This window comes from Anopheles arabiensis, chromosome 2 (genome assembly GCF_016920715.1).
Source record: "Anopheles arabiensis isolate DONGOLA chromosome 2, AaraD3, whole genome shotgun sequence".
Classification (NCBI taxonomy): Eukaryota; Metazoa; Arthropoda; class Insecta; order Diptera; family Culicidae; genus Anopheles; species Anopheles arabiensis.
Window position 1 is genome coordinate 105,526,209 of NC_053517.1, and position 22,766 is coordinate 105,548,974.

Consider the following 22,766-nt stretch of genomic DNA (forward strand, 5'->3'; position numbering starts at 1 on the left):
ATCGTTGGCCAAGTGTGATCATATTTTTTATTCCCTAATCACCAACGGCAGCACAGCGGAGACGGAACAGCAGCAGGGTGGCCAAATCTCGGCACTCGGTCGGATGCGCACGCATTGCACCACGCAACGAAATGCAGCAAGATCGCAAGAGCGAGAGCATTAAAAGATGAGTGTTCGTGAGAGAAGGAGAAAGAGAGAGCGAGTGAGAAACTTCGCAGAAACCGGTGGAATGATCGTGAAGATTGCACACTCCACCAACGTTACCATCGATGCAGTGCAGCGGTGCGATGAGCGAAAAGCGGGAGACAGAAGAACGCACTGCGACGTGGGAGCGAAGCAATGGCCGAAAAGGTGGGAGGGGGTGGCAGACACGGGAGAAAAACAGTAAATCCTAACCGACCAAATGTGGAATATCAGGTGCATGTTGTCGTTTACCATATAATAAGTGCCCGTCTCCCGATGGCCGTGGGTAAGTTTGCCCCCTTGCGAGGCCCCTGGGCAGAGCGCATCTTAAGCAATGCAAGAAACTGATACACTGCAACGGAGCGGGAGTCTAGGGGTGGACCGGCCGGTTACCCGTATTGCCAAATATGGTCTTGGCTAGGGGGAGGGGAGAGATGACTGCTGCTGGTATTACTATTATTACTACTATTACTACTACTACTACTACTACTACTACTAATATTGCTGGCGGGGCATTACTGACGCTACTGCTCGAGTGTTGATTTTGTTATGGTTCAGGCTGATTTGCTGATCAGTTCTTGGAGCTAGATCGATATGTTGCTAGGAATATCGGTGGAGTTTAGTGGAGTTTTTGTATTCCTTTTATTCAAAAGTTACATTGCTTTTGCAGGTTTGATATTAGGTTAAAGGTAGCTTTAGAATAACCTCAATTATTCTCAAATATTTCGCCGAATGCAACACATTAAGATTACAAATTATAAACCTCACATCACACTTTTTAATCGTGCTAATATGACTAATGTCCCACCCTTATAACTTTCTAGTAAGAATAGATGAGCTGAAGATAGTTTGAATCATGTCATGGTCTATTGAATTCCAGGTCGATTTACAAACAAAACCAAACAAATTTGTTATTTGAAAGCGATTCTTCTAGGCAAAGTAATAGGTCTAAAACAACCGAAGTAGTATATCTATTCTACTTCGACTCCTCGTTATATCTTTAGGACCAGTCTAATTCCAAACACTTTTCCATTCGGGCACGGTTTGATCGCACAGGCAGGAAGCAAACGGCCTGCGGTGCAAGCGCCAAAGCACGCACCACACTGACAAGAGTAGGCTCCCAGGGTCCGTGGCAGTGGAGGTGATGGTGGGTCTCTGTTTTTGTTGCAGTCCCTTTTGTGCGGCCCTTTCGATCTGATGATTTCCACCACGCCAGCCGGTCACTACCACGATATGCCGAGCTCGGACGCACATGGGCCCGTTTTAGGGACGTGGACGTGGATCGTAACGTTATAGATATCGACGTCTCTCTCTCTCTCTGTCTTGAAGGGCATCTGAATAGTGCCTTGGCTTCGCGCGCACGACTAACGGGGTCTGCTGGTGTCAACTTGATGCAGCCGGATTGCAGCCGCAGCCGTAAGGGCCATGGGAAACAATCCGTATGTTTCAGAGTGGCACGGAAGACCGTTTCGAGCCAGACCACGGGAGTCGGATAGCATGGTTAAAGGGGCATACTTTTTTCAACAAGTCTTACGTTTATTATGGACAACGTTCAGTTAGAAGTTCATCAATTCAGAAGTTAGTGTCGCCTCAGCTGTTGAAGTTTTCCCCGAACAATCAATCATAATCCCGAACAACATCTGTTTTGGTTACAGTAAAGCAGCCAGTGTTTATTATGTCTGTGCGAAACATGGCAATAGTCAGGCACAAACAATAATTTCCCCGAGCCGATTCCAATGCACCAACACCAAATTGCCAAACAAACAGCGCTCGGACACGTTCCGACAGCCAAACGCTGAAGGCAATTAATTAAGCCATGGATGCTGATTCCAACGGTTTCGGGACGTAACCGCGACGTGTGCACGGGCAAACTTTGTGTTGCTGCTGCTGTCCACCCACGAACACCACCCCACACAGACACCACACCGAGAGTGCCGGGTTGGAAAATGGTCGGAAAAGTAGCTCGTGGTAGTGCCGTCGAGTTTGCGTATGGCGAAAAAGTCACCGCCGCACGTCCCGCTCTCCTACGCTGACTAATTATAAAATCGCGTTTTCCTCGAGTCGAAATTTTTATTTTTGCTCCGTGCGTTTGTGCGTATGTGTGTACTGTCTGTCTGTGCAGGCGACGCGTTTGTTCTCGATCGTGTCGTCGGGATCGTCGGGTCGGAAAAGTGAAGTAAAAACCCCGCACGAAAGAGAGATGAGATGCCTTGAGATGTTGGGGTGTGATCGTGCGCTGCGAGTGCGTGTGAGCTGCAACTGAGACACCGCCGAGTCTGAGGCGGAAAATTGAGTTAGAGAGGGCGAGAGCCGCCACTCCGCTCAGAAGAGAGCATGAGTACTGTGAGTGCCGTGAGCGGGCAAATGCTCAGCAAATTTAGCGACTCTCTGCTCGTTTCCACTGGGACTTGAAGGAAAATCTACGATCGAGAATTTTTTTTTTTTTATATTTTTTTCGCACATAAACTCTCCAATTTCTTCTCCGATTTTCTTTGCAACCACTCACACCGATCTACTGGTAGGCACAGTTTGACACAGCAATTCCCAATCTTCGCCTCCGCTTCCCCACAACGTGACACCTTCTTGCACAAGCGCTGCATCGCTGTCATCAGCGGCTTATGAAGATCTATACGCTGGTGACTTTTTCGCGTCCACTGAACTTCTGCCCGATCCCTGTTCTGTTTTGTTTGTGTCTGCGTTCGTTCACCGTTGCAATAGGTAGGGTGTGGGAAAGTCAGGGAGCGTGGATGAAATTAAGATCGAGTTTATGGGCGATGACAAACTGGCTGGCAAGCAATCTCCGAATGCAGCAAACGCGACGACCTAAGCGCGATTCAACGCACTCGATCACTGTTTGGTGTTTCTTTCTCGACCGCCTGACTTGTGATTAAACAAAACTTAACAATCACACCGATTGACGAATCAGTGAATCAAACATATTATTCGTAAATAGAATAAAAAATGACAAACCACAGCAACGATCGCTTTTGCTCGACTCGATCGTCCGAACTTACGAACCACGTTTAGTCGCTGCTTTGTTTATGTTGTTTACCCGCGACTTAGTTGCAGCCCAGTTTGGGGACGAATATTTGGGCGACGTTATGATTTACGCGGTATGAAATGCGGGAATGTTTTAGTGGTCCTGTTCTTTTATTTCTATTTGCTTCGTTGCAGTGCAGCATTAGCATGGCATTTGTTTGTTTGGGCGCAGACACCGCGGGAAAGCGAATGCGAAATGTTTGCTTACTCAAAGAAGCTGTGATAATAAATTCCAAATTGACGTGCTGAATCTAAATATATGGTGTACAGCTGAGCCTGCCATGTGGTTCTGACTGTGGATCAGGGTTTGGGATTGAAGCATTTTCTCAAGACATTAAGCGTCGCGAGATGAGATATTAGCATTGGAAAACGCGATAAAACTTTGGAGCATTCAAACTTATTGTCCATTTGGAGCATATAAGGGACAATTGTTCTTGGCACATCGTAAAGTGTTAAAGACTATTTCGTTCATTCTAGAGATGATGTATAGCCCAAAGCACTACAGACCTTAATGACTCTTTTCCCAATATTTATGTTTGTAATGTCATAAAACCCAAGCATAATACATCTTTGGACATCTTCCATAATTCCGGTATCTACAGCACGACATTCCACAGAATCGACCAATGCAGCAATTTCCGATAACTTCAGACCTACCCAAAACATGCCCTTTTGCAGTTAAAATAGCAAAAGAGAAAAAAGCGCACCACCCTTGACGTCATCGCCCTTGCCAACAGACCGAAAACCAACGGCGTATGCATCCCATCTGGAACGTATTCGTTAGCGCACACACACACTGGGCTGGGTGGGGCACAGCGTCGGCGTACGCGCTTTGTGGTGTGGTTGGTTTTGGTGCTCGTGCTGCTTGGACGGACTGAATCTAAGAACACCTATCAATCGTGTACGCACGCCAATCGAGAGCGCCGGAAGCCAACTCGGCCGGAATCCAGCAGCAGGTCCTGCTTTACGGGACTGCTCACCCGACTGGAGATGCACTTCACTCAGCGCTTGGCCGGCGGTCAAGAACTTGTCCTGTGAGAGGTGGGGGGGGGAGGGAAGGGGACGATGTAGGTTGCTGGCCATGCTGGCCGCGCGCCTTTGCGGCTAGTTTGTTTATTTTCCCAGCGCTTGGTTTTTCTCTTTGCCGTGGCGGCATCCGCTTAGCAATCGCCAAGAGTGTCGATTAATAGATCGTTTTCTTCTCCCAAAAAAAAAAAAAACAGATATTCAAAAATACACCAACAACGCTCGGTTTGGTAATCAATGTGCCGGCTTTGGAACGGCTGGCCGCATATGCTCTGGACCACCTGTGGGGTGCTTCTACCCATGGCGCTTCCGTTTTTTCAAGGTGGAAAACCCGTACCTCAGGTGCGACGGAGTCGAGTGTTTATCTTGTGGTCAATGCATTTGTTTACAAGCAAAAATAAGCCGATACGATTCCTTCCACGGCAGTGTGGGAAGTGCAGTTTCATCAGAAGGTTTTTGTATTAGCCAGACTTTTACCAGACGAGAAGAATTTGCATTTTATTAAAAGAAGAGCAAAAAAGGAAAGATTAACTTCACACTTTTTATCCTTAAGGCAAGTCGTTCGCAATTAAAGTCAAGGTTTGAAAGGGAAACCCAAAAAAAACCCTTGAAAATGTTTCCCACACACCGTTTTGGGAACGAACCGTACTCCGATGCGCCCCTTGTTTGAAGGTCTGCAGAACGAACACACACAAAATGAACGCTTTCCTTTTTAAAATCAACTACGATGCTTTGTTTTAGTTAAAATTTACAAAAATAATATACACACGCACACCTCTAGTCAACTGCAAGGGAATGGTGTCTGTTATATTATGACCTACTTTTTTGCTACTATTTTAGTTTTTAGTGTTACTGTGGTCCGAAGCCGAAAAAGCTACACGTCAAAGTGTCTATTTTTCTACTATAAATAAACTGTTTTTGTTTTGTTTTAAGCAAAAAGTAGTTTTCAAAACCCGAATGCTGCAAACATGGAACTGTTTTTTGTATCATTTTATACCTTGAATACTTTACGCTACCGTTTCCACAAACATAGAAACCCAGCGAACCCTCTATTTCATTTGGAACAACCCTTTCATAAGACGATGTCTGAGTGTCCTTGTAGAAATCTGAAAACTTTTAGTAAACATATGCGATGTTTCCATCGGTGTTAATTTATGATCTGCAGTTAACTTCAAGGTTTCTAATATCTTCTTATGTATGTTTCAATACTGACTCTACTATCTCTGTAAAACTTTTATGTTTTTTCGACTCTCTTCTGTGAAAATCTGTCCAATACGACCAATCCAATCGTCCGGCAGATTACACGAAGTTGACTTTCGTTAGTTCCTTCTTTACGCTGACACTGCACATAATTGTCTTTCATTATGAACAGAGTTAGCAACATAGTCGTGTTCCTAGTAACTCGGTCTGTCCGTCACGGAATCATCACGGGTACGTACATTTAGTACATTATATCTATTTTTTTAAACCAGTTCGGGCTTTGGGAAAATTCTGCGCTGGTGTCTTTCCATTACACCTATAATTGCTACAGACATCAGACGCGCACCAACCTCAACCCAACCCCGTCCCCTCCACAAGACACGACCCATCATTGCACCGGTCATTGGCGAGCCGAAATGGCACATCCCCAAAATCGTGGAGTGAACTGTGAGGCCGATTCCGCACACTCCCCTCCCTTCAAAACATTAGCAAACCATCAGCTAATCGACCGACGGCTAGACAGCCGTGTCCAAACAAACACTCGCCCAATCGTTTGGAAGATTAAAGCCAGAGGTGGCGGAAGCTTTGATTGCCGCGTTACCGAAGGTGTTTAGTCTTGTACTCGTCTAGTCTGCAACTCTCTAGCGTGTGTGCGGCCACCGTGCTCTACATTCGCCCTTGCCCATTTCCGTTCCGCTCAACCGTTTGCCCGTTTGGTGCGGATTCACCCCCCCGCGCCTAGCTGAGGCTGTTCTGCTGCGCAACCGTTTAGTGGAGATTGAAATTTGCAGATGGCACGCGCGCCCTGTCACGTCTCAACTGAAATACACTCGTTTAGGTAAGGGAGCAACAGGGTTTTGAGGTGTAGCGGATCATTTTTGATCTCTTTTATTTGCATTTTATCATCGAGATATTAAGAAGATTGCCAAATTGGGAATTCAAGCAATTCTCCATCAGTGGCATAAGCTTCCAGAGTTTCTCTCAAAAGCTTCATTTTTTATTCACGAAATTTCCATTCTATGTTGTCAATTGTTTGGCTCATGTAGGTCCTAGTAACCAATGAGAGATCATTCAAGTTACCATAGATATTGTTGAAGTATACAATTGATGTTCATTAAAGTGTGTCTAAAGTGTCTCCCGTTCTGTTCAAGGAGACCTAAAGCTTAGAGAGATGTTCATTTTAGGGAAACTAAAGCATCTTGTTGCTATGGACCATTCAATCCATAAAGTATTGGAATTAGTTATTATCGCTAAATGAAATAATTTTGTGTACTGTGAGAATTTAGGTAGCTAAATCGCACATGTAACGTTAGAAGTAAATGTAGCAGCACTCTCAACATGTTCATCCTAAATAAACAACTCATTTTGAAGAGACTACGTCTCTGCATAACGAATTCTTGCCATCAACACATGATCAGAACCTTCATCAAATCATCCAGTTCTCAAACTCCCCCAGTACCGTCAGCAAACGATCGCTCCAGCAACCCAATCTACCCAATTCGGTCGGAATCAATTTGACCAGTTCACGAGATCAACCCGCACCACGAACAGGTTGTGGCCGCCGATCACGTCCATATACTCGTTTTGTCCCACAGTTTAACTTCCATTACCAAAAAAAACCTACACACACACACACTCACAGATACACGCTTGACAGCGCACCGATCAGCGCAACAATTGCGCGTGGGAGCGCAGGAACAATGCAACCCCACCAGGGGAAAAGCGCGTTTTGGCTCCAATCTCAAAAGCAGACCTCTCCCCCGCCTGAACAATGTGTCTGTCGTACACTTGTCGGCCACCCTCCAAAAAAAGAAGAAAGAAGAAGACCCGCTGACAAACCACCATTTACCATTCGTTTCACTTGCGGTCGGCAGCCGTGCGGTGCCGCGTGTGTGTGTTTGATCCACCTCGATCTACTCCTCTTCCGTGCGACGGCTGTCATGTGTAATAGAGCGGTGGAGGTGGACGTTGGGAAGTGCTTAGAGGGTTCTCCAATTCTCTCTCTTTTTTTTCTGTTGTTGGCCAAAACCCCGAACCTATCTACCTCCCACAATCTAGTTAGGGCAGGGTGGAAAAGGTGGAAAGCAGACAAGCAACAACAGTGGCGCAGTAGTTGGCAAAATTTGACCACCTCTGATTGTCTGTCTCTTTCTCTCTCTCTCTCTCTCTCTTTATCTCATCTCTTCTTCCCAGTGGAGCAACTGGAACCAGACCAGTGTGTTTCGCGGAGCATGTTTCGGAAATTCGACGGAAGGTATAATTAATTTGCCGCTGATGTTAATATTGTCCGATAATTCGGTGCACGGTACGCGGGACACGAGGTGCCCGCGTGCTGCTGCCTAGACCCCCCCCCCTTCCCCGAAACACCCAATCGGCTACGGCCATTTACGTTTGTAATTCGCAATGTTTCGTGTGTGTATGTATGTGAGTGTTTGATTTTTTTGCCACACAGGTGGAAATGTGAAGCCGCTTCTCTGGTTCGTTGCCTTCGCCAGACGCGGTGCGCCAGACACGCTGGAACCGGGCCCTCTGCATCGCGGACCGCACACCGGAAGTCGCGAAAAGACGACCGGTTTTTCGTTTTGTGTGATCGTGTTCCGCTATGTTGCGCCCTCCCGCACAGTGTCCCCGCTCCCCATCTCCTTCCTTTTTCTAAGCTTACGATCTTGTGGGAGTTCTTGCGCCGGTTCCCGCACGGTCCCATTTACCAATGCGATTGCGTGCGATCTTGCGCGGTGTACTGCTGTGGCAATTTTGCGTGTTTTTTTCTCTCTATTTCCTCTCTCACATACACACACACACACATTTATGCGGCATGGAGGTTGGCAATTGTTTGCGATTTTTTTGCTGTATTCACTGGTTTCCTCTCCCCGTTTGGGCCATTTTGCGAATTCATTGCCAAAATGATTGAAGACAAGCCTAACTAAACCCCAGTCCTATCCTGCATGCGGAACAACAACAGCGGAACGGGAGCTCATCTCATCGCTCCGTCACCACCACCACCACCACCACCCACCAGGGGCCAGGCAAAAAGGCCGCGGCAACTGGCCCGTCATTAATGTTGCCAGCGGCGGATGCTCCCGCGTGGCAAAAATTGCAAAATTGTTACCGTTGTGCCAAGCCTACTCTACTGACTCTGGACCGGAAGTGGTCACGTAAACGTGCAGGTTTCGAGCTAGCTAGCCCTGCCCGCCTGCCGCTAATCACCATGACCGGCGACTACACGGACAAAGGGTTTTGGGCAGCGAATTTGGCCGAAAAACTAGAATACTGTAGCGTTTGGTGGACTGTGGCGCTTATGTTGTTGCTACTTCCTCTGTCGCAAAAATTATTTTTCGCAAAGCTTCTCATTACGCTTACGATGCTTGGGAAGGTGGAGCCTTCGATGATATCTGTTGTTAACGTTGCAAAAAAAATTGTAACGGAATGTTATTTGTAGAAACGTTTTAGACCGTTGGATCGCTTGTTTTTTGTGGATAATGATGGGAATTAAATATATAAAAATGGTAATATTCCTTTTCAAACTGCTGTCAAACAAATACAATTCGAAAAGGGCATGATTGAAGTGCACTTAAATATGTAATTTTTAGAAAATTGCTTGAATAATGTAAAATTTTTGGTGAACTTAACCAACTGGAAGTAATTCAACGCATCTTGTCTGCCTTTTTTATATTATAATAATTCTGCTACTTAATGTACAAACTTTAAGGTGATGGTTGGTTGGCAAAAATGACACACCAAACCAAACTACCACACTACAAAAGCATCCATCAACTTCAGGTTGCTGTCTTCCACCCTTTTTGCTGCACCCGTCCCCCGTGCTCCCTTTTTCAATGCTAATCTTCTTCTTTTCGATTCCTTTTTTTGTTGTTTTTGTTGCAAACCCATCATTCCCTTTTTCCTTTGTTTCCGCCGTTTTGTCAAAATCCGCAACATTGCGATTTTTGTGCTGCTGCTGCTGCTGCTGCTGCTGTGTGTGTGGTGTTGTTTGAATGTTTCCAAAAGCGAAGAAACACATCAAGATCAAAGCGGGGAGCTGTCGCGGTGCTGCTTTCGGTTCTTCCCTGTGCGGAGTGGTGATCTTGCGTGCCGGCGGTTACCTTCCTTCCGTGCGGACATGGGAGCAACCGCCACTACTGTTTGCCATTGTTTTCACACTTGAGTCGGTTTTCGCGAGTGCGCCCAGCACCCGCAGTTGCCAGTTGCAGCTTTCCCACTCGATCACGCCGTCATTAGCGCTGTGGCCCGGGAGAAACAATCCACTAAATGACACCAACAAAAAAAAAGGTCAAGATGGCCCAAGCCGTAACGCCCAACCGTGACGACCGTAGTGCACTCGGTTCCAAAATCTGAACACTTCTAGCCAGCACACAATGAAGCGTAATTGAATGCGCAAACACAGAGAGAGAGGGAGAGAGAAGAATACAACAGCACACTCGCGAAGCTTGTTTAAATTCGCCAAAAACCCGGTAGGATAAATTATCCCTTCATCAGTCTGTCGGGCTTTGTTTTGCTATTTGGCAAACCGTTTTCCCCCTTTTTTTTGCACCGTCTTCCTATGTAGTTCTTACTTTTATTTAGTTCAAATTTAGCTTGCTTCCCCCATCGGGCTTTAGCAGCGCAAAAATGCGCCAACGTTTCCTATTTCGTGTTTTATTTACCCATCATAAAAAAAAGACCTCGCAAAATTAAATCCCAATTTATGGATATCGAACCAAAACCAACAAAACCGCACGCTCTACTCCCCGAATCGAACGCGTTTATAGTTGACGTTTGCAGTAAAAAAGCTGCCTGGCTGCTGTTTTTTGGCCCCACTTCCTACTCTTACCGGAAGTCGCACGATAAAAGAGAACGCACGAGAGAGAGAGAGAGAGAGAGAGAGAGAGAGAGAGAGAGAAGAAAAACCGCATCGATATGTCACTTTGGCGCTGCGCTCTACTGGGGTTTCGGTGTTGGTCGCAATTATGTCGCAAGCAAGTGTGCGTATGACAAATGGAAATTGATCCCACTGCAGACAAAACTTCTTACCGCCCTTCTTGTTGTCCGGCGGGCAGGTGCCTCGGTTGCACACACTTTTTAATCGATTGCGTTTGTCTGGACGGTGCTATTTTAAGTTGTACGTTGTTTTTTTTTTTTTTTTTGGTTGTTGGCGTGACTTTATTTCGTCTGCAAAGCACAACATACGACGAAAGGGAGCGGCGGGTGGTGGTAGAAGCTGTGTTTGGCACCCGAACTAGTACGGCAAGGTTATCGTGCCCATGAATCAATCTGACCAGGGGGCTAAGCAGAGGGGCAATGTAGAGCGAGGAATAAGTTGCTGAACTGTCATTTGTGCTTTTTTCCGCAGCCCCCCCCCCCCCCCCCTTGGGTCGAAAACTGAATGAAAAGTGTCGCGTCAATTGAATTGATTTACGTTCGGTCGATCGTACGCATGGTGGCGGCGATCGATGGTAGAACGTTTTTGTGGATACAAATTGGCAGTTGCTGTAATTTTTTTGGCATCTGGCAAGGAACTTCGAGTACTTTTCTGTCGGCATCAAATTACAGCTTGAACTGGTGGAGGAAAAATCACTCATACAGAAAAAAAACATTCCCATATAGGTTTCGGAAGTAATGAAAGGATAAATATGATAATAACAACATAAAAAACCAAACCGTAAGTTAAGAAGAAACATAAAAGATGTATATTACATCTACGGAACTGATCCAGCTCCAACTGTACTCAATTAAACAGTCACCTCTCACAAGCTACGCCGTGGTGTCGTGCTATACGATCGGCAATATGCACTGGAGGATGGGGGTTCGAGCCTTAAGGATATAAGAAATGTAATTGCTGTAAATAATATATAATATAAAACCCTTTAATTGTCTAACAGCTTTTAAAAGCGTTGTAGTAGATGCTTCTTCCATCAGCAAATTAAATCCATATTTACATAGCCCCACCCCCCTGGCGGCGCATAATTGACACCTTACAACTTATGCCGCCGTACAGCTCCTCTTATAGCAGCGCACTCCTCCTTGCTTGAGGCAATTCTTCCACCATATTTCACCTACTGCTTTGCTGCATCATATACATAGTTTTTTTGCCACAAATTGTATGGCGGTAGCGTTGCATAATTAAACACACATACAAGCCAAACTCGCCTGCACAACTCATCAGCGTCACACGAAACGGCCTCCTCCCGCGCGGCTGGAGCACGCTCTCATAATCCATCCGGGGACGATGGATGGATGGACCCACGAAATCAAAACCTCGCCCCATCCGCCCTTCCTTTCGGTTCAATTTGCTCGATCATGTCTGCCTTTTTTTGCAAATCTGGCAAAAATCTGACCATGCGCTCGCGCGCTCGCGCGCGCCTCTATGTGTTGCACATTCCACGCGCAATCTTGCGCATGAATTCAACCGATTGAACCGATGCGGCGGGCCCGCGGCAGCAGCAACGCACGCAAAGGAGTGCTGGTGTGCGGTTACATTTAATTACTTATGCAGAAGCACCCCCTCCTCTCTCTCGCTCTCGTTCGCGCCACAGCCAGTGCCTTCTTGACCGGCGCGAAACACTTTGATGAAGGCCCGGTGTTGCTGATCCGAAATGGTGATGACGGCAGAGTGCATCTGCATCTCGTGCGTGATCGCCCGCTTGCGCAAAAATACTCACTACTGCCTGTGCGTGTATGTGTGTGTGTGTGTGAATCTGTTTTGCTGCCGTTTTTGATCATGTGCGCGACCGTTTGCAATCCCCCAGGGTGTGATGTGCGAAACAAGATTGCACCGAATCGAATTACCAGACGCTTGCGCACGCATGCGGTGGGCTGGCGTGAATCAATCTCGAGTATTGTCTTGCGCCTGCCCGTCTGCGGAAGGTCACAATCGGTGCACAATCTAGCGGCAGCAGAACCTTCTCCCGCGACACCCGCAGCACTAAAGAACGGTGGGGGAGAAGGAGCTCCCCCTTCCCTACCCAATATTGTCTTCCCTCTAAATGGACAGTTTGTCAATCTGCCAATTTGTCACTAATTGCGCGCAACCAGCGGGACAGCCGGGGGCGAGCGAGCGCGCGACCACGCGTACGCAATTTTTACCAATAACTGCGCCATTTTTTTTTTTGTACGCAAAAAACGCACACTTGGTGCTCTTAATTTTTGTTTTCTGGGCAACTTTTCCACGTAGGTGCGTAGGTTTCATTGAGAGAATTGTTCGTTGCGTGAAATGTTCGGATGCCGCCGCGTGAGATGACGCACGTTGCATAAGCGAAAGACCGTTTTGCCTGCCAACGTCAAAACCTGGCGTCCATCGGGCGTCACGTGAACGTCGGCAGCGTTGTACGGAAAGGAAGGAAAGGTTACCGCCATCCGCTTTCGCCAACGGTTGGCAGGACTCAAGCGCGTCTCGAAGCGGTGTGGCCACCACACCGGCCACTTCGGTCGGCTGCTCGGCGCTACAATCGCGTTGATTGGTGCTTTATTGCCGCGCGCGAGTCAATATTTGTTCTAACAACAGTGCCCATTTAGTGGGAAGTAGGGGTTGTTGGCGCGCCCTAACCGTCCTGAAGGACCGAGGAGAAGCTAGGGTTGTGTCTTGCTGCTGGGAGCAGATATAAAGTCATCACGTGCGTACAACACACCGAGTGCTGTTGTTGGCCAAACCGTGTGCCCCGGTACTACTAGACCGATGCTGTACACGCCACGGCGGGCCGGCCGGTAGAGTTTAAATTTCTGTCCATTTTCCTCTGCGCGAGCTGCGCGTTGATGGACCGATCTTTAACTGAAACTGTCGTCTAGCCGACCGTTCCCTTGCCAGCTTTACTCCTCCCTCGGATCTGTCTAGGTGGGAAAACAGACCCCAACCCAGCACCAGAGGGATCCGCACAAACGAAGCACACACACACACACACCAGAGAACCTCGCAGACGCACTTTTGGTTCATAAATCACAAAAATAGACAGCCATCCATCTCCAACGTTCCATCCGGCTAGAGCCGCCTCGGGGGAAGGAAGATTAGGGGAAAAGAGAGGTTTGTCTGAAGGTATACCAGCGGCACCAAACACACACACACACACCCGCAATTTTCCCTGCCATTTTGTTGGTCTTGTTGTGCTGTTGTGGTGTGCTGTCTTCCCTCGCTGCAGACACACGGATGCCGCGCCAAATGGTGCATAATTGGTTTTATTTTTGTTCTTAAAAAGACCAAATACCCCTCGAACCCCCCGAAGGAGCTGCCGCCGGGTTCCCTTTACAAACACCGGGCACAGTGTGAACCAAAGCCCCGCATGATCGTTGCCGGGGAAAACCTGATCGATGGCGAGTCCGGACAAAGTAAGCGTTGCAGAAAGAAGGAAGAGGAAGAAGGTTAAGGAACTCGCACGCGCTACACAGACCGGTTGCCCGGAAGAGCCACCCTCAAGTGGGTGCCCCCGCAACTGATGCAATTTATGCATTACTTCCAACAGCTCGGCGCTCCCGACTGGCTAACCGAAGGTGTCGCCGCCGGTGTCTGGCGGCCCAGTGGTGTCGTTTGCTTGATGGAAAACCTTCGATCATTGGCTGGGGTGAACCGAAATAGATTTCTCTGATCTCTAGGGTCGCTCCCTGCGCTGTCCCGTAGCGCTTATCCGTAGCACGATGAGATGAATGGCTACGGCACATCGCCTTGAACTGCTGCCAAAGTGGGATTCTGCGGCAGGCGCGCGAATGTCGCCAATTTGGTCGAACGTACGCACACACACACAAACGCACACACTGTATTATTGTCTGGAAGAAGGGCGACGGTGGCCGACAGTGGGACACTATTGGACGTAATTCGTCCCCAGTGCCAATGACATCCCACACAACCAAAGTACGCCAAATTCATTCATCGTTTAATAAACCGGTACGTGACAGTGCTTACAGGGTTTTCCAGGGGTTCTAATAGTTGTGCGACAGTTCCTTAACTCTTTCTTATGGGAAGTGAACTTCATATGATGGAAATTGGACATACATAGAAATTCCTATTGGATTAATCTAACAAGGATGCTATAGAGTCCAATTCCCATTACATTAAGTTCATTTCACGGAAGAAAAGGTCAATAAAGTGTCCCACAACTATGAGAACACCTGGAAACCCCTGTATAGATCTAGTACGTAGCGTTGGCGATTAATGCTGACGGAAATGTCAACTTCTCCTGGGACTGAGAACGTTTAGAGACAGAGCACGAGCATGTCGGCAGCGAGAGAGTGTGCAGTCTCTGAAGCCCAGAAACCGGGAACGCGGCGAGCTGAGCGGATGCTGTATTTCGACATCGGAACAAGATTGTGGGGTACATTTCGTTGTTGTTCTCAGTTGATGGTTGTTAAAGCACCTTCCTTCCACTGCTTCCCCCCCTTCCACTACTAACGGAGCAGCGTACGAGGGATGGGTGGCATCAGATCAGTATGGCTTTCAATCATTACAACGGGTACGAGTACGGAGCGACACCGTGTGGCAAGATGAAATCGATATCCGTCCCATACAAAATGCATTCTACACACACACACACAAACACACAAGGTGCTGGTTGTCGGTCTTTTTTGTCATATATGTGTCTTCCCTCTTCTTCCCTGGCACAGTGCAGTGGTGGCGCTAGAGGAATGGTTCCTCTTTGCTTTCACGCTTGTTTTGCCGGGCAACAAATAGGCTAAAAGAGACCTGAGAGGGAAAAAACAAGCGTGAAGCATTAAAACGCGTGAACGAGAACGCGAAAGATGGGACCCACCTGTCCTGTGCCTTGTGTGTTTGTGGGTTCTATTTTAAGCTGCTTGAGGTGTGCAGTTGGCAAAGTTCTGGGATCACTGCGATATGTGGCGTAGATAGGCGCGCGTGCAACATTGTAACGGGCGTCCGCTCAAAGAATGTGATATAGCGAACGAGAGCAGTAAAAGAGGAGGAATGCAAATGGAGCTGCATTTTGAATGATTGCAACCATATGCCGCGCATTCCGCCTGGTGCCCTATCATGCGCCCTCTGTCGATGCTTTCGCGCGATCCAATCACAGCAAGCGGCACCATTACATACTTTTAGGCGTTTTGTTCATAGCGTGTGTTGTGTCTCTTCTTGTTAATAAATGAAATAGAGGAAATAGCTTAACACTACTACACTCGTGACGATATCAATCTAAAATGACTCAACCAATGATTCATTCTATTCAATTGTGGGTTTAAATTTGCCCAAAAAGCGTGTAAAAAATAAATACGTTGCTCGCCAAATATGCCATTTCGGTTCGTCACTTGTCACTAGCGCTCTGTTTCGCTCTTCTTCATGGCATACCTCTCCACCCTACTCCACACAACCCCGCGGTCTGGCTATCCCACAGCGGGATCACCGCCAAGTGCTTTGAGCCGGCTGCCGACACATCCCACACATAGAACTGGATGGATGGACGGACGAAGCCGGCTAGCGAAGGTTTTTAATGCTGCGCGCATCCGAATTCGAGCGAAAGTATGACCACTGTTCGCACCCCTTTCCCTTTCACCCACCGCTCCGGGGAGCTTCTTTAGTGTGCCCGTGGCTCTTTCGTTTTTTTTTTAATCGGCAACTCGGGCGAAAAAACAAAAACCAACGAAAATGTGGCCGCGTTCCGCGTGCACCGAAGCGTGATCGGTCCGTGGTTCCTGACGGCGTGTCGGCGGCGGCAGTGGCCAAATAAACAAATCATTGTTTGCAAATCGGCACATTCGCACACACACACACACACTAGGAGGCACGGCCAGCTTGGAGCGATGAAGAGGGTGGGTGCCCTTGCGCCCGAACGCCGAACGCCGAGATTGATCGATTTCAATCTATATTCATTTCCAGTTTCGGTATTTTTATTATGCTTGCAGTTTTATTTTATTACACTTCTTCCGTTGCACGAGCGTTTATTTATAAGATGATGGCTCCCCTGTTTATTCTTCGCCGTGCTGGATCTTTACGTGTGGTGTGTGCGTGTGTCTGCATGCAGTGCCTTTTTTCCCTCTCCCCCTTTCTTCGCGCTCTTGTTTTTCGACCAGAGGGCTTTGTTTCATTTGTTTATACCGTGTCGGCCGAAACCGAACGAACCCAAATGGGCTGGTGTTGTGGTTCGTCGCACACCCCGCCCCCCCCATTGATCGTGCCAGAATTTTGATTCGTGTCCGCCGTGTGGCCGATTGCCGAAAATGTTGATAATACTTTTCTGAAGCACATCCAATTTCATCCCAATCGAACTACCAGGGCAATCCAGGGATGTTGACAAGGGGGTGACAAAGCCTGGCAGTGCGGTAAGGTCTGTCAAACGCATGCGTTTCGTTTCATTTGTGCCGCCACATTGTCACGCATTTGCAATGCACACACACACACACACACACACGATCGCGGGGCTCAATTCCGCTCGACGCACGCGGTTATTGTTCGACGCGGATCAGCGCTTCGAGCTCTGGATTTTATAATACGCCTTTCAGCAGCCTTGCCATCCCAACACACCCCGACTGCACACCAATGTTGCAGTGCACGGTAGCAGTGCACTTTTTTGCACACAAAACGTGTCAAAAGATCGATGCGGTGTTTATGCAATCGCGCGAACCATTGGAGGTCCTGTTGGGAGGAGGAGGAGGCAGGAAGGGGATCGTTTCTTGCGCGATGGAACTTTTCAACGATTTTTGGGTGGATTTTTTCGGTACTCATTTTTACTGCATTTTACACTAGCGGGATACATTTAGGGTGAAGCATTCCGCAGCTAAGTAAACAACGCTCCCAACGTAAATGAGTTTCCAAGTGTGCGCGTGGCTTCTGCACAGCATATGGTGGAACAGATACTATTTACACCCACATGCAAGCATGTGTAACAGTCGCAAGAACTGAAAACGCCGACTAGAACGCTTTTTGGAACTGGTTTGGGTTGCGATGATTAAGAGTCTCTTATGGTTTTATACTTCCAAGAGTTGATAAGGAATGAGAAATTGCAATTAACTTCAATCAGAAATTAGGTTCGTTCAGTAATCACAGCTAAGGCCGGTTCCGTGGTACAGTCGTCAACTCGTACGACTTAACAACATGCCCGTCATGGGTTCGCAAGCCCCGAATGAACCGTTACAGGCCGGCCTTGATCGACAACGGTTGTTGAGCCGAAGACGAAGAACAATCATAGCAACTCCATCAATGTGGCAATAGCAAAGAACATAACGTTAATGAGAATATTTTCCCCATAGAAAAGTCATCCAAAATTCAATATAAATGTATTTGTTGATTGTTCTGCCCATCTATCGATCACGAGAGTTCTAGGGCTTTGGAGAGGTGGTTGTGTTCAAGTCATTCATCGATGAGACTCATTTGTGTTGAGTAATTTTTGGGTAATATTTGCTCAACTTTTATTTTACAGTCAATTTAAAAGTGTAACTATCGATTTGTTTTGCCGAAATCTCCAGTAACTTGTGCAGCAACTGGAGCGAGTTGATGGTACATTCGATGTATGCGTAGGTATATTCGCAAAAGAAAGTAACGCAATTTATTTTTATAATCGACGTTATGGCAAATATTTACAATTATGTTATGCATTAAACTTATGTTGATTTCATGAAATTCATGAAGGCTGCACAAAATATGTAAGTAAGACATCAAGCCTTAGCCGAAGTGGGTACAGGTGCAAAATAAACCTGAAGAGGTGTAGGAAATATTTGGACAAGCGTGAAACAACGGAAACCAAAAAAAAAAACAAAGAAACTCAAGTAAAGCTATCTAACCGAAATTTCTTATAGGAGCAAGAAGGTTGGATGGAATTGCATTTATATCTAAATTTAAGATTCCTACAGCGAACAAAGCATTGTTTATGTTGCAATCTCATCTGGGCAATCCTCCTGCACCCGCACGACTTGTTAGAGCAAGGTCCGACAGGTTTGAGGCATTGAATTCTCAACCCATTCTACTCATTGGCTTCACCAGCAGTGCAGATTGGAGCTTACTTTGTTCTGTTTTTGTTCCGATACGAGTCGAGAAAATGAACTTCAAATCTAAACATGTCTATACAAAAAATAAGCAAAAAAATCATTCGAATCGTGATGACACGGCTACGCAACAATAGAATAGCGCCTGGTTTATGATGGCTTAATGATATGGAATTTGCCTTAATATGACCATACCTCCACCATATCCCGCTAATGATGCAAAGCTGATGCATCGCACCCATCGAGCCAAAGTCCATTCCATACAATATTGACATTTTGAAGGCTGTGCAGTGTAGACAGATTCTCGCCTCATTTCTTTCGCAATCAAAATGTACCACCAATCGGTTGCGTCAAAAGGTTCCGTGCTTTTTTTTATTGTACGACGATTTTCAACTAGATTCGAATGGTTCAATCAGTGTTGTTTGCAGAGGTTTTGCGAGGGATGTTTCGTACCTCATGCTGCTGCTGCTTCTGGTGCTGCTGTTGCTGCTCCTGTATGCCGGTGTATCATTTGCGTGAGGCTATCTATGCGCACGGATCGTGCCATCCTTATCCTGACAACTGGCCCACGACCCCGTTCAGGCAGGGGAAGAAATCGGCAGCGGACTGCATCAGCACCACGACGACAAGGACCGTGACGGTTTCGATCAGTTGGCGGAACATCTTGCTGGGTTGCGCTACACAAGTTCTGTGACTTTGGTACCGTCCGGAGGTTGTTTTATATCCGTTGTGCCATTACACTGCGCGATAGCACCGACCTAGTAGCAACCGGTCTCGTGGCGTGGCGACCATGGGACATTACCACAAAAAACTACCCAAAAAAACAATACAACCCGTTTTGTTGACACAAGTGGCGTTTCCAGCAAGCGAGCAGCGTTCCACATTTCTATTCCACCGAATTCGCGCGTGCCGGCGAAGGCTGCCAGCCATGGCAAACACAACTGCGAACTGCCAGTAGCGATGGGTTCGCTCCAGAGAGGCACCCATCGTTCCGGACCGGTTCCGGCATGGTTGGTTCCGATTCCATCTCCACTACCAGGGAATATAACCATCATTTCGGATGAAATCCTTTGTTCAAGCCACAATATGCCCAAAATGCTAACACTCTTCGTTTCTTTCCATCGCTTCGCGTGAATAAACTGCCAGCCATAACTGTACCACCAGTTGATTTCGTCAAAAGGTTCTGTGCGTTTTTTTATTCCCTTACAAAGTTCAATTCGAATCCTGAATGGTTCAATCAGTGTGTGTATGTGAATGCGTAGGACGCTAGCGTGGCTGCCGCGGTGCTGCTATATGCCGGAGCATCAGTGCGGGAGATTATCCTTGCAGAAACGTGCCATAATTATCCTGAACCCGGTGGTCCCGCTACCGGTCCCGCAACCGGTCCTGCTACCGGTCCCGCTGCTGGTACGACTGCGTTCAAACAAGGGAAGAAATCCGCTGCAGACTGCATCAGCACCACGACGACAACAAGCGTGATGAAATTGAACAGCTTACGGAACATCTTGATGCGATGCTTGTGCCTTTCTTAATTCCATACCGTTCGGCAGATCCTGTTTTATACAGTTTTACACCTTCTCGATCTCTCTTTTGTTAGTTGTTCTTCTTTCTCTTCCGTTCCCAAATGTTATACCTCCCTTTGTGGACACAGGTGTTAATTTGCATCAGTGGCTAATTTGCATCGCGAGTAAGCAATGTGTGAAATTGATTTCTTGGAACAACTTCCAAGTCGCGCAATGCCATAAAATTCCTGAGAATGCTTGAACAAGTGGTGCAGCACAAACATGACCGGTTCATCCACCAAACCCGAAAGTCGCTACTAGCTACGCCGTAAGCCATTTCATCGCATTTACTCCGTGGTAAACCGAAGGTATGTCTAGTGCTTCTGTTCCATTCCAATAGAGTTCCCGTTATCGTTCAGATGTTCCGATGCACAGACGCTTCCAGCATCGTTCGTGAGTTTCGTATTTTTCAGACACTACAACCGTTGAACTCGTTTTGCAAACGGGTCGGGTTCGTAGTACAGCCGTCATGTCACACCAGTTTAAACAAATTGTCTTTCATAAGTTCAAGCCTCGTATGGTATGACGGAACATCCTACCACATGTGTGCATCAATCAGTCACGGAAAGCCAACATTCATGGGCCAGCCATGATTGTTGCATCAAATAACAAAAAGAAGAAGGGAAAAAGAACATGCACTTTTGGTAATTCACGTAGTTTGAACGGGACAGTTCCGCTAATCCAAAAAAGAAAGGCAGCTTATTTAAACCCAAAATTATATACAGACTGGTTCATTAGATCGTAACCCTATCTGTGCCAAAGCCCGATTCGTTTGGCTAGGAGAAACCACAACGTTCCGGGCTCGGAGGTTGGAACGTGCTGGAACCGAATGTTTGTATGGCGCTCCCGTATGGCTTCGGCTAGGTTCGGCTGTTTTTTTGGTTGCGTCGTCTGCACTCGCTTTCATTGCGTACAGCTTAGCGATTGGTACGAAACCAATTGCCGCACAGTCAGTTTACTTTCGCACGCGCAATATGCTACAGTGAGCGAAGTGAACTCCGAGCGATCTCGAATGTTTGTTTGTTAAAGGAGCAATAAGCCATCGAATACAGTTGCACAAATAAAGATTTTGCCCAACGCAGTGACCAAGTCAGGTAGTGCAAGTTCTAGAACGTTCCATGGGGTGGGACGGAACAGGAACTGACTGTGGGTGGGAAAGAGCAGTTTTCGCGGGCGTTATTAAAAGTGCATTGTAAATAAATATTAAATCAATTTTTTCTTTCTTTCTTTCCTTCCGTTTTCCACCGGTCAGGTACCCGGCCAGCGATCCACTTCATCACACCGAACGTGACGCGCGTCGAGGGCAAGCGGGTGCGGCTGGTATGCAAGGTCGGTGGTCAGCCACCGCCGAAGGTGGCCTGGTTCAAAGACAAGCGGCTGATCAACAGGAACGCCACCAAGTACGCCCAAGTGCATCTGAAGTGAGTGTACAACATGACCGCATCCCACACATTTCAATACGATCTCATTATCAACCCCACAATCTGCTCTATCTTTCCCTTTTCGCAGGAAACGGTCCGAGCTGATCATCTTCAACACCAGCACGACGGATTCTGGAGAGTATGAGTGTCGGGCCAAAAATAGATATAACAATTCGTCCGTCTTCAACTCGACGCACGTTAAAATTACCTTACCAAGTAAGTGTGCGAGCAGCCGGAGGGATTTGTGTCCGGCTCCACCAGCACCTTTACACTTTTCCACCTTTCGGCGATGCCCTTTTGGTTTTAGCGATTGTCGTTTACGGGTGATTTTATTGCTTTCCCTTTCTTTCTTTCTGCGTTGTAGAAGCGACCATTCCTGCGGTCTACTCGCGGTCCTGCGCCGACAGCCATCGGGACGACTTCTGCCACAACGGCGGCACGTGCTTCAACATCGACAGCATCGGGGAGCTGGCTTGCTAGTAAATATACACCCACCCTTGATAGATTTCACAACCCATTCGTCTGCTATCGAACGATCGATCAGGGAAGGGTTTCTCAACCCACCGGGACGACAGTTCCGGTACACTTTCCTGACGCTTTGCGTTGCCCCAACCAATCACTAGCCGGCATCGCAAAAGAAATGGTTAAAAATGGTTTAAAACAATTTACCATAATCCTTCAAACGTGTTAGGCATTGGCATTCATTTGTTTGTTTGTTAATTTTAACGACTGCTCCTGTCGTTGTGGGGATTGCATTACCACCCAACGTATAAACATTATTTCCAATCAGATAAATTAATTACTCCTATTAGATCATTATTTTTCCAAAATACAAATTGCCAAATAATTTAATGAAGATTAATTTTTGTTTGAATATTTAAACACAATTCAAAAGTAGTATAAGACAAACAAACATAACACACAAAGCTTGTTGTGGGATAGTTCAATTTAAATTGACAGTTTTAGCAGTAATCCGTAAATTACGTAACGCTAAAAAATGAAATAAGAAATGAAAGTGACTTTGTTATTTTATCTCTTCCAAATGGCTATGGACACAAGCAAGAGATGATCGATTGTCGAATTACGAGCGTTACGTATTTTATGGATGAACTGTTCAATAATTCCTATGAATGGATTGCGAATCGAAAAAAAACCATATGCAATAGGTCTTGACGTTTTTTTTGCAACACTTACTAATGTTCTCTCTCTCTCTCTCTTTCTCTCTCTCTCTCTCTCTTTCTCTCTCTCTTTTCTTTCTCCCTTTTTTATCTCTATTTTTCTCTCTCTATGTCTCTCTCTCTTCTCTCTTTTTCTCTCTTTCTCTCTTTCTCTCTTTCTCTCTTTCTCTCTCTCTCTCTCTTTTTTTTCTCTCTTTTTCCCTTTCTCTTTTTCTACATCTTTCTCTCCCTTTATATCTCTCTCTATA

At 46.8% G+C, this 22,766-nt stretch overlaps 1 protein-coding gene across 11 annotated transcripts in view; it reads left to right on the top strand.

Annotated features, from left to right (window-relative positions):
- The window catches only part of LOC120896827 (protein vein-like), a 108,723-nt gene that overhangs the window by 80,770 nt on the left and 5,187 nt on the right, over positions 1 to 22,766 (top strand). For all 11 annotated transcript variants that reach the window (XR_005738466.1, XM_040301282.1, XM_040301291.1 and 8 more), the window contains 3 exons: positions 21,172 to 21,340; positions 21,429 to 21,556; positions 21,705 to 21,819. Coding sequence is in view for 10 of the 11 variants with exons in the window: in XM_040301282.1 (XP_040157216.1) it covers positions 21,172 to 21,340; positions 21,429 to 21,556; positions 21,705 to 21,819 (412 nt within the window). In the remaining variant the exon portion in view is untranslated. The remainder of the gene's footprint in view (positions 1 to 21,171; positions 21,341 to 21,428; positions 21,557 to 21,704; positions 21,820 to 22,766) is intronic.